The sequence below is a fragment of the Filicampus tigris genome, chromosome 20 (genome assembly GCF_054856515.1).
Source record: "Filicampus tigris isolate MCC_2025a chromosome 20, RoL_Ftig_1.0, whole genome shotgun sequence".
Taxonomy (NCBI): domain Eukaryota; kingdom Metazoa; phylum Chordata; class Actinopteri; order Syngnathiformes; family Syngnathidae; genus Filicampus; species Filicampus tigris.
The window spans coordinates 1898738-1911182 of NC_141236.1; the positions used below are offsets into that span (position 1 = coordinate 1898738).

The window sequence follows — 12445 nt, forward strand, 5'->3', positions numbered from 1 at the left end:
TCCCCACAACACCCCATTTTGGAATTGCAGATATATTTTGTTTAGAAAGAAATCATTGTTCTATCAGAATTGGTTAGAGAGAGGAATTTGGTCGGTGATGCACCTCTTGGATAATAGTGGAAACGTTATACCCTTTGAGCTTTTCTGTAATAAATATAACCTGAATGACAAAAGGCAATATAATAATATTATCAAAGCAATTCCTCAATCTGTTGTTGTGATGTCTTATAATTTGCTTCAAAGTAAGGTGAACCCCTCACTACCTTTGCTTTTGGTGGATGGACATAATATCACGAATCCTAATATACATAATTTCATAATCCGAGAATTCTTTGTTAAAGAAGTGTATCTATTCTCATCAAACCGAATTTCAATTTTACAATTTCTTTCCAAAAAAGAAGTTTGAAGTTTGAGATCTAAATTCTTTAAATCCCCCATTCCCCACAAAGCAAAGGAAACTCATAAAATTCTCAATAGGGTATACCCATCGTCTGAATTTTTAAGGAATCGCTTTAATTTGGAACACAACAACTGTTTATTCTGCGATGAAGACATTGAAACAACTGAACATCTATTTTATGACTGTAAATGTGTTAATGCCTTCTGGGAAGATTTGTAAGACTGGTTGTTCCCTAAATTGCCCAATCTTTGTACTTTGTCAAAAGAAAATGTTTTGTATGGTATTTCTGTCAAAGAGCCAACCCATGACCAAATAATTAACACACTTATAATTCTCTGAAAATATTTTATACATAAAAATAGATATATCAAATCTCAACCTAAATTTTTTGTTTTTCATAAAGAACTGTGTCATTACTTTTCATCATTGAAATGTATGATAAAGAAAAAAATGCTGTGACATTGTTTAGATTAGTAGAGGAGCTGAAACTTGCTGAGAGCCCCTAGCGTGCCCCTTCCTGTCATGTGTCATCTTCCAAGCTGCTTATCCTATACAGGGTCGCGGGTGAGTGCTGGAGCCTAACCCAGCTGTTAACGGGCGAAGGCAGACTACACCCCGAGCTGGTCGCAGGCCAGTCGCAGGGCACACACAGACACCGTCACTGAGCGGGAATCGATCCCACCCTGCCCGCACTCAACTCAGGCGTGTGTACCACTACACTATCAGGCGTGCCCCTTCCTTTCTTCTTTTATTTCTTTATTGATTATTGTGTTTATTTTATTTTATTTTTATGATGGTGTTTTGTGACCCTTCTTGAGGCTTGTCTGTTATCTTTTCTGTTTTATGTTAACATTGTACTATGCCAATACGTTTTGTACAGTTCAAATAAAAAAAAAAAATGTTGATCATCATAGGCTTGTCTAGTCCATTTTTGGGATGTGCTGAATCCTTAAAGTGAATCCCCCTAAACTGACATATCATTAGATTTTATATTCCTCTGTGTCTTTTCTTAAATAAATTGAATTACAAAAGTGGTGAAACCATATAGTACGTGGCTGAAACGTAATATTTTAACAACAAAAATAGTCGCCAGCAAACCCCCACCCTCCATCAAAAATGGTTTGATCCACCCCACCATGCCTCTCATCCTGGACGTTTGTAGCTGCACACACACAGCTGAGCACCTATTTCCAGTCGAATCGAATGATGTGATTTAAGTTGGCCAAAGTGGCCGGACCTGGCCATTTTCTTAACTTCTAACTCACGTTAACAACCCATTATTATCATTACGGCTTAATTTGTTATGGCTTTAAACTCTGTTAAATTCGGAGTTACCTGACGTCTAGCTAGGAAACGTTCAGGTGGTCAGACAACATACTGTTCCCCCCCTTTATTTTTTTTAATTTTAATTTTAATGAGAGAAGCTTTTGCCATATGAATGTGTTAATATTAAAGCCAAGATGCTACTGACTAGCTACTTGAATTGATGACCAGTACCATCGAAAGTCCTTTTTTACGTGTGCGTGTGCATACGTGCAGGCGCGTGTGATTGTGCGTGCGTGTGTGCGTGTGCGTGCATGTGCGTACAGACAGCCTCAGCATTGTTTTCTAGAAAAAAAGCCTCAGGTAAGAGTGTTATAATGGTTTATCTATCTAGAGCAGGGATGGGCAACTGAAGGGATACGGGGCCACATACAAGCAGTGCTTCAAGTGGAAAAAGAAAGTGTGGACGAAAACTAGATGGATGAGGGTGGTACTGGATTGGTATTTGATGGACTATTCGTAGCACACCGACTGGTTTTGTTGTGAAAGCATTTTTAAATCCATTTACATGTCCTTTCTTTGAATGTTCAAATTGGTTTATAAAAGTACACTGTACCAACAAAACACCTGATCCTCCCTTTCCCAGCGTCCCTGCGAAAGCAAAAACAAACTAAATAAAACAACCAAATAAAATCGCGCGCACAATAACACTTTACCATATTTACACATAACCATGATCCCACATGTGTAAATTAACAAATAATAAACATGTATACAATGACAAAAACAAACAAAATAGATTTAAATCAATTTAGAAGTTTAAAAACGCATCCACGTAGGGAAAAACACGTCTGGCCTCGAGAAAGCAACGAAGCTCTCAAGATAACGTGGAGTTCTAATTTGGTCCTCTAGGGGGCAGTGATATACTTGTGTGCAATTGTGAAACGACACGGAGCAGAGAAGAAGAGTAATCAGACTACAGCTCAGTAAAATCATCCATCTTTTGTTTAGAGTCTCGCGGCCATCTCCGAATCCGAGTGGAAAAGAGTAAAAACCATCATGGGAGCCGTTCTGGGCTTGTGCTCCATGGCGAGCTGGGTACGTAACACGTTTATTATTGATGATAAATTTGCACAATTATGCTCGTCAGTAGCTTTTGTAGTTCCCCCCCCCTTCTCATTTGGTGGCATGACTGCGCAATAACAAAACCGAAGGCCGTGTGATTTTACAGTGACGCAGATCGACACTTCTAACAATGTTGTAAATTTTATGTTACATGATGTAAAGGTTAATCATATTTTAAGACTGACGTTTTTAGGTACATTTTAATTAGCTCATATTCTACTTTCATGAAATACACGGCCAAAACATCTCGCCGATGTATTTTATTTCATAAACTCAAGTCTCAACGACAGCCCGTAGTCTTGAGTAGTGTCCGTGTTCGTACAGAACAATCCGGCTTCTTTAATTAGCTTAATTTATTTAATTTTGTCCTGTGTCGTGAACGGTAAACACGCATTGGCGATGATGTCAACAAAACAGGCTGCTATGAGGTTAGCCATTGCGACACAGCAACCATGTAAACAAGAGTCCAATATTATCTCACTAGTCTGCAATATTTGATCTCCGGCCCGATATGTAATTACATTTGGGCCTACTTGCCACCCCGACATGTGATTTATGGCTTTATCGTGATGGAATATTGGCGTTAGTGACCTATTTTCTCATTGTTGTGCGCAGATCCCGTGTCTGTGCGGCAGCGCCCCCTGTCTGCTTTGTCGCTGCTGTCCCAGCGGAAATAACTCGACGGTGACTCGCCTCATATACGCCTTCTTCCTTCTGCTGGGAGTGGGAATTGCCTGCATTATGCTGATGCCCGGCATGGAGGAGCACTTGAAGAAGGTAATGCGTGTGTATGATTGTAAACAGGGGTACAGGAGTACCGCTTCTTACAGTATGTTTATGTACTTCTGATACAGAACACTTATGCCGTTACATCCTGTCGTTACAAAATGTGTAGAGATGCATTGGTTAAGTGACAACTAAACAATTATCAAGTTATCTTTAATAATTGATTAAACGCTTAGAGACCTTGTTTACAGGGTTGCTCCGATCGATCAGTCGCCGATTGTGAACGGCTGATTTTTTTAAAAGGTGTGTGATGGTGATTGCCGATGAAAGCCTTCAATGGCAGAGCGATCACCCCAAGTGCCCAATTGTTCTTAATCATTATGTACTCCAACCATTTGCAGCAAATGTAAACACTTAACAATGACGTCATATTCCTTTATAGAGAAATTTACATGTAGTTTTTTTCATTTAAATAATTTGGCACAGTCAGAAATGCAATATGTAAATGGTGCTATTTATAATTTACTTTTCACCAGCAATGTTCAAAGCATTGCTGTTTGAAATGAAGAAATGCGCTGGATGCCACTATTTTACACACAACCTGAAGTCACGGTTTGTTTTGAAAATAAACAAACAAACAAACAAAAAACAGACATACATTCAACTACTGGTAACACAAACACTCAGGATTAAAGTTTGAATTATTGGGATAGAAAATAAAACCTTTTTTTTCTCTGATTTTATTGATCAGTTGACAAAATAATCATCAGATTTATTATTAAAATAATCTGTAGTTTTATCCCTAAAAATGTGTTTTATTTCATTCAAGCTTTTTTAGAGTAACACTTTGTCAGTACAAGTAATTTTAAATCAATCAATCAGTATGCATGAAGAGAAATGTATATGTGATATTGTTTTCAGTTGCCTTTTTTCTTTTTCTTTCTTGTATTAAATTTGAAAAGCTCTGAACTTTTTTTTCACCCGTTTTCACTATTATAGCCAGTATTATAATTGTGTGCATTGAGTTTGTCTAGTGCACAACTCTGAACTCTCTTTGTTCATGTATTCCTTTAGATTCCAGGATTCTGTGAGGGAGGAATGGGTTCATCCATTCCCGGCGTGGAGGGTCATGTGAACTGTGACGTGCTGGTCGGCTACAAGGCCGTGTACCGCGTTTGCTTTGGCATGGCCATGTTTTTCCTTCTCTTTTCTCTGCTAATGATCAAAGTCAAGAGCAGCAGAGACCCCCGAGCCGCACTGCATAATGGGTGAGACCAGATGCAGAAATAAGCATGTAAAGGCGTGTTAGAATCAAACTTCTATTGTATATATCATATTTGGAACATTTAGAGGAGTCCAGGGAATTCTCTAATTTATTTTCTTTTGCAGCTTTTGGTTCTTCAAGTTTGCAGCAGCTGTTGCCATCACCATTGGATCTTTTTTCATCGCAGAGGGTCCCTTCACGACTGGTAATTTAGCTGTATATATCTTCTTTCTGCAGCTTTGTGTGTCTTTTACCTCTGGCGGTATAGCACATCTTAATTGGTCCGGCTCCTAAATGTGGAAAATGGTGACAACCTGCAGTGGACTCACAATATTTTTGAAAAGTATATCTTGAATACTTTTCTACATTTTAACTATACATAACTTTTTTGTCTGTCTAGTTCTGAACTACAAACACAAGTGTATACATTTATTGAAAATGGACTTATATCACAAAGTAGTAGTTGTTGTTACTTACTTAAAAGGGAAGTCAACCCAAACATATTTTTTTTCAAGAATATGTTCTGTGCAGGTCCACTAGTTGAAACAAGGCATTCTGATAAACATTGCGTTTGTGCAATAAGAGTTAATCCACCCCTTTTTAGCTGTCTCAGTGGGCAGCCATTTTGTCACTTCTGCCGACTGAAAATGACATCACAACTACTCAGGGCTCAGATAACGACCAATCACGGCTGTCTTGTTTTCTGAAGCTGAGCCATGATTGTTCATTAGTTGAGCCCAGAGCTGTTGTGATGTCATTTTCAGTCAACAGAAATGACAAAATGGCCGCCTCGTGAGATGGTTAAAAAGGGGTGGATTTTGCTGCTTAACTCATATTCCACAAACGCAATATTAATCAGAATGCCGTTTTTCAACTAGTGGGCCTGCTGGGAACATATTCTTGAAAAAAATATGTTTAGTCTGATTTCTTTTTAAGGTGCAGTTACATTCGCGTTCCACACAAAATGATGTGGTGGCCAGGTTTGAGATAGTTTTTGCAGGTATTGTATCGAAGTGAAAATGTTGGTACTGTGACAACACTAGACTCAGGCGGTAACCCATAAACAATTTTATCTTGACTACATTTGTGTGCTTGCCTGTAGTAAGTAACAGGTTTGGCAGGTGTTGTAGAGATTACTTTGAGACTACTGTTGAGATTGTAGTGATCTTGGATGTGCTAGGGCTGTAGTCGAAATTCAATTTCGATTTCGATTACTACACTCCACGATTACAAAATTGGCATAATCGTAAAAAAAACGATTATTAATACTAATTTTGAGTTGTTTTGAGGCATGCGGACACGAGTTACTCCGCCGCGCCTCCCTCTCCAAGCTAGCTAGCTAGCTAGCCAGCCAGCTCTTACTCAATGTTTTAACAGAGTAACAGACCTAAAAATGGCACAAGACCCGCCACAGGAACGACTTGTAAACAAGCAAGGCAAGGCAAATCGCTTATTTGGTTACATTTTAGGTTTGCCGTGGAAGACGACGAGCAAAGACGTATAAAGTGCAAGTTGTCGCTGCATCCACCGGCAACACAACAAATCTATTCATCCATCGTTTGGTTTACGATGATGTTATGATACACCAAAACAAGGAAATACAGAGTTAGATTTGGCGTCGTCCGCAACGCAAATCTCACTTGTTGAAACACTGAACGCAGCAACACCCACCCATCAACATCGGAGAGACACAAAAAGATAACAGAATCTATTGCCCCGACAAGGCTTCCAAATGTTTAGGGCACAGACTCCACTTCGCAATCGGCACGAGGGATTTATTTATTATATAGATATATTTCTCATTAACTTTTTATTTGGGAAAATTATGTACAACAAAATGACAACATTGTTCGACATTGATTTCCAGTATATATTTTTTTTTTTTTTTTGTAGAACAATAACAAAAGTAAACAAAAGACAGCTTAACTCTATATAAACTTTTAGAATTAGAAGTCAATATCAGCCAGGCTAACATATTTCAACCATTTCACCCAAGTTTGATCAAACTCAGTTTTCCCAGTTGTCAGGCAGGTTCTCGTCAATTTTTCCATTTTATATAAATCAAGAGCTATCGCAAACCACTCCTCCAAAGTGGGAGGCACTTTAACCACCTTCTTGTAATAGCCTTTTTGCTCAGCCCATGAAGAATGTAAAATAACTTTCCATCTTTTTTCCGAGTCAGCAAGTGAGTTTGACCAAAGTACAATGTCACAAAATGTAAAGGACAGATGGACTTCAATGTTTTTTTATATCTCACTCCAGTTAGTCATCCAAATTGGGCATTCCCAAAATATGTGAAAGTGATTTGAATCATTCATGCCACATTGTCTCCAACATGACGTGTCGACTTTTCTGTACCTTACCTGGAGCGGGCTCCTAAAATATCGTATAACATGTTGCCAACAATGTTCCCTTCAAATTGTTGAATTGGTCAAAGACCACATTGGAAGCTCCAGATTTGCCCCCACAATTCTTCTGATAAAGTAGACCCAATCTCCACTTCCCATTTATGTGGTGAGTATTTTCACTCTTGGCCAAAAAGAGAGAATTATATAATCTCGATATTGATTCACATAGTACTGTCTCTCCAGCTCCCTCCAAAATTTTGTAGAATTCTGCTTCTGTCTTTGTCCAGTCTGTAAATGTGTCATCGTAATTCTTATTCGACAAATGCAATATTAATCCAGACGGCGTGTTTAGATGAGTGGTGGTGCGTAGAACACATTGCTCAGAAGATTTTGGACTTGACTTTCGCTTTAATCGATTAAAAGAAACAAGGGCCAGAAATTTACTGTGACAATTGTCGGGCGGGTAATATTGGACTTGACGCTAGATTTGGGAAATGCTGCTTTGCAGGGATAACCGTAACACTTCTTCTGATCTTGTCTGCAGTGTGGTTCTACATCGGTATGGCGGGTGCATTCTGCTTCATCCTCATCCAGTTGGTTTTACTCATTGACTTTGCCCATTCCTGGAACGAATCCTGGGTTGAGAAGATGGAGGAGGGCAATTCACGCTGCTGGTATGCAGGTATGGAGCTCAATCTTATAGAAAGGGTTTTGAACAACATTTCCTAGCTGTGACGTCGTAATTAAGACAAATGGCATCAAAAGGTCAAGCTCTTCGATTTCTCCTTGTGAGGGGATGTGCATGATGACCGTGTGGTATGTTCGCAGCCCTGCTGTCCGTCACCGCACTCAACTACGTGTTGTCTCTGGTGGCCGTGGTTCTGTTCTACGTCTATTACACCCACTCTGACGGATGCACCGAGAACAAGGTCTTCATCAGCATCAACATGTTGCTCTGCCTCGGTGCGTCGGTTATTTCCGTGCTGCCTCAGATCCAGGTAATAATCTCAGTTCCCTTCCCCACGCTTACGTTTAATGACAATTAAACGATCTTCACTTTGACTGTTTATAGATATTGAATGCGTTTTTTTTTTTTTTTTCTGACTGATGCCTGTTTTGTGCGTGTGAGTGAAGGAGTCCCAGCCCAGGTCGGGCCTACTGCAATCCTCCCTGGTGACCCTGTACACAATGTACTTGACCTGGTCCGCAATGACAAACGAGCCTGGTAAGAGCTGTTGCACTTCATAATGTTGTCATTTCAGATTTTAAATGACCCCCGGATGATCTACTTCTGTAATCTTTATGATAGGTAAACCAGCCTAACCACCTCTTGTGCTATTAGTGTTCGTGCTATAACGCTAATGTATAGTGTAGAAATGTCAGTGTTTGTGCAAACTTTGCTGCACGATAAATGATTAGATCATGGGTGCCTACGTGTGCGCCTGCTAGCCCACATGCACCACATGGTTGCAAGCTGCGGAGCTGTTCTAGAAATATCTTACCAGTGATGGGACATTGTGATTTTCAAGGAATGTTGAAGAAGTAGTGATCGTTTTGAAAAATGTGAACACTGAGATTTATGAAGATAATGCGGCCTGGTGATAATGGTCTGTTTCTAATTATTGTGAGAAATCATTTTTGGGGAGCTGTTTTTTAAACTGTGCATATTGATAGCTCACGCCTTGGCATTGACAAATAAGTAAACCGCATGAAAATCGGTCGAGAAATGAGCAGGTTATGACTTATTTTCAATGTTCATCCTTTGACAGGCAAATCGCAATCCAATTTGGCCGCCACATAGGCATGGAGGTTAGCCGGGCTGCTACATACTGTATATTAGCATAGCATACTGTATATTTGTGATTATTGCGCATTACGCTACTCGAACAATCGGCTCTCGACCAATCAAAGGCTGGTATTGTTCGGGTCATGGCGGTTATTTATGAAAAAGCTTGTGGATTCCCGGGCCAATTGTAGCTCATAAAGATGTAGAATTGTTCAAATGTGTATGAAATCAGTAAAAGGGAACCGCCAGCTTTGTACTGATACCTGTGTGTCCGTAATTCTCTGTGTAGATATATGCAACAACGGCAGTCATGAGTGGTTGTTTTCCTGTATTTTGAGATCATGACTGACTTCTTTATTGACCTTTTACATAATGCAATTTGTGAACACTTCATGATTTTTATTTCATGAAAATGAAACTTTTAATCGATGAAAGGGGTAGAAGTTTGACCTTTTGAACCGTTATTGCCTTGTATCTTGGAATCTATATGTGTAAGTTCTGACTCATTGCTGCAAGGAGGGTCACAAATGCGAGTAGGACTTAATACATGTCAATCTCTATTATATCACGGATTACTATTACCGGCCATACAACCTAATAATCTTAAAAGGGTAGGTAGGTGAAAGGTAGGCACATAGTCATTCACACTCAAATTGACAGTGTGACCAAGTTGGAACTGAGCCCAAAACCAGTGAGCCACTACACTCTAAACTCATCAAAATAATATCAAAATAATATCCCTTCTAATAGGTTTGCATCACAAAGACTACATTGGCTACATTTACATGGACACATTTATTCAAATTAAAAGCCTGATGGGAATAAAAATGCTTCATGTACACACCCCAATATTCTGACCTGATCAAGCCTATTCCGATCAAGATTAGATTTCGATTGATAATCAGATCAGCGCGCAAGAAAACGCTTATTCCCAAATTACGGAACAAACAGTGTTTACCTTGCATACCTGTGACATCAGTAAACGCGTTTGTTATTCCTGGAAGCTAGTAGAAGCAGAGCGAGCGAAAGACATGGCGGGCGCAAGGCTGAACTGGTACATTTGCAACTCCATTAGGAGTCGAAATGGCCGGAGTGATGTTTTGTTGACACGTAAGGCTTCTTCTACTACTACTACTGTTGATAAATTTGGTCAGTCTGGGCTTGTCAAAATAATTTGTTTCGTTCAAAGATGTCATGTCATCTTCCAAACCGCTTATCCTATATAGGGTTGCGGGGAGTTGCTGGAGCCTATCCCAGCCGTCAATGGGCGAAGGCCGACTACACCCCGAACTGGTCGCCAGCCAGTCGCAGGGCACACATAGACACTGTCACTGAGCGGGAATCGATCCCACGCTGCCCGCACACAACTCGGGCGTGTGTACCACTACACTATCAGCGGACCGTTCAAAGATGTGAACACGCAAATCCCAATCGGATTCATATCTTTTAGTGTCCATGAAAATCCTCATTTAAATTCGAATCGATCGGATGAAAGACATTTTGTCCATGTAAACGTAGCCACTGACCCAGGTAAAAGTTGTCATTGTAAGTCCTGTTTAAGGTACCCTTCAAAGCAATTTCCAATTCTGGTTTCACAGATAGGAAGTGCAACCCGAGCCTTCTGAGTATCATTGGGCTGAACACCACCACCCCGGCACGCGAGGACCATGCAGTCCAGTGGTGGGACGCCCAGGGCCTTGTGGGATTGATCCTCTTCCTCATGTGTGTCCTATACTCCAGGTAAGGAAACAGTTGAGCTCTTCAAATTGACGCACCCCTCGCGTTCCTCCGCGCAGACTGCCACCGTCTTTCTCTCTCGTGCCGCAGTATCCGTAACTCATCCAACGCCCAGGTGAACAAATTGACCCTGACGAGCGACGAGTCAGCTCTGATCGAAGACGGGCCTCAGGCTGAGAGCTTTGAGGAGGGCGGTGGGGCGAACCGCGCTGTGGATAACGAGAAGGAAGGAGTCACCTATTCCTATTCCTTCTTCCATTTCATGCTGTTCCTGGCTTCGCTCTACATCATGATGACGCTTACTAATTGGTACAGGTAAGCAGTGGGGAAGAGCTAGGATTCACAGAAACAGATTCAGACTAATATAGTTTATGAAAACGAAAGAAATGAACTCAAATTGATCAAACGGTTTAGCTTGCAAAATAAAAATGAGACGCCTCTCCCTGCAGCCCCGACTCCAACTACGAAACCATGACCAGCAAGTGGCCCTCTGTGTGGGTAAAGGTCTCCTCCAGCTGGATCTGCATCGCTCTCTACGTGTGGACGCTGGTGGCTCCACTGGTCCTGGTCAACAGGGACTTTGACTGAAACACTCATTGTCCCCAGCGCTTGCACATAACGTAGCCATTCTCAACTGCTTAGTGATTCCGCTGTTTGGTAGATGGGATTTTATTTCCGCTTTTAAAAACCTTTTTGTGTTTCATCTGTAAACTGCAGCCTAGTCCCATTTGCTTGTTACTGTGGCCCTTAGGCTAGGTTCACACCGCAGCTCTTAATGCTCAATTTGGATTGAGCGCATTTTGGGCTGCGGATGACGTCAATGTCGGATATGCGACGGGGCTGTTCACACCACGGCCGCATTGATAAAAATTGAATACCTATCCGATTTAGGATCACATGTGAAAGCGACCCAGGTCGCATTTGAAAAAAAGCGGAATTGAGCCATCCAGATACAAAAATCAGATACAGGTCTCGCATATGGGCAAAAAAATCCGATCTGGGTCGCATTTGCCTCCGGTGTGAACCTAGCCTTAAGCGGTGTGGTGTTGTGGTTCCCATTGTAAATACGTTACCTGTGTGTTTCCCAGTGTGTTCTGTTAAAACTTGCATGCTTTTTCCTTTAAAATGTTAGGTGACAGCTGCTACAGAATTTGAGTGATGTAATCAGAGTGCTGTACATTATATGGACAAATGTAGCCATTAAACATGTCAGTGAACTCGTTCCCCTGCCATGCTGGAACAAAAAAAAAAAGAAGCCTTTTCCAAACTGGATACATATTACAGTTTGAAATATTTTGCTGGTTTAAGAGACAAAGCCAGGGCTTATTGAAATATTATTGAAAGGTATAAATTTGTGTCCCAATATTTCTGTCCATATACTGTATTTCATCCAAGCACGTCACACACTGACAAACTGTGTTGTGGAAAATAAGCAGGTCTGCAGCAGTGGCACTGACTGACCCCATGTAGGAGGTCACTTCTTATCTCTGATAAGCTGTGAGATTAATCCAATGCATGACCTGCATCCACACAATGCATTCCTGATTCTGTTGGATGTGCATAGCTCTGCCTTTGACTTTCAACTTTTGAGTTGAAGATTTTGGTGTTCACAATTGTTTCCGCACTCTGCACTTGTACTGTATTATGGCTATAACCTGCTTTTTATCCAAATGACTTTTGAAATAAGTGTAAGTTAAGTGTATTGTAACTGATTTAATAAAAGAAGCTGAACCGGAAAAATGAAGTCCAGTAATTCACTTTAGTTTCACCAGACTTAATAATTTGACTGCAAGCCT

At 40.7% G+C, this 12445-nt stretch overlaps 1 protein-coding gene across 1 annotated transcript; it reads left to right on the forward strand.

Moving 5' to 3' along the window:
• Positions 1 to 2598: 2598 nt before the first annotated feature.
• serinc1 (serine incorporator 1) lies at positions 2599 to 12389 on the forward strand. Its single transcript, XM_086018316.1, has 10 exons — positions 2599 to 2761; positions 3404 to 3565; positions 4589 to 4782; positions 4904 to 4983; positions 7671 to 7808; positions 7955 to 8124; positions 8261 to 8351; positions 10511 to 10652; positions 10740 to 10964; positions 11099 to 12389. The coding sequence occupies exons 1-10, from the start codon at positions 2723 to 2725 to the stop codon at positions 11235 to 11237; spliced, it is 1380 nt and encodes a 459-aa protein (XP_085874442.1). The 5' UTR covers positions 2599 to 2722; the 3' UTR covers positions 11238 to 12389.
• The last annotated feature ends 56 nt before the right edge of the window (positions 12390 to 12445 follow it).

Coding starts and splice junctions, on each gene's coding strand:
- serinc1 (XM_086018316.1), top strand. CDS start 2,723: ATGGGAGCCGTTCTGGGCTTGTGCTCCATGGCGAGCTGG. Junction 8,125..8,260: donor CCGTGCTGCCTCAGATCCAG/GTAATAATCTCA, acceptor GTGTGAGTGAAG/GAGTCCCAGCCCAGGTCGGG. Junction 10,653..10,739: donor ATGTGTGTCCTATACTCCAG/GTAAGGAAACAG, acceptor CTCGTGCCGCAG/TATCCGTAACTCATCCAACG.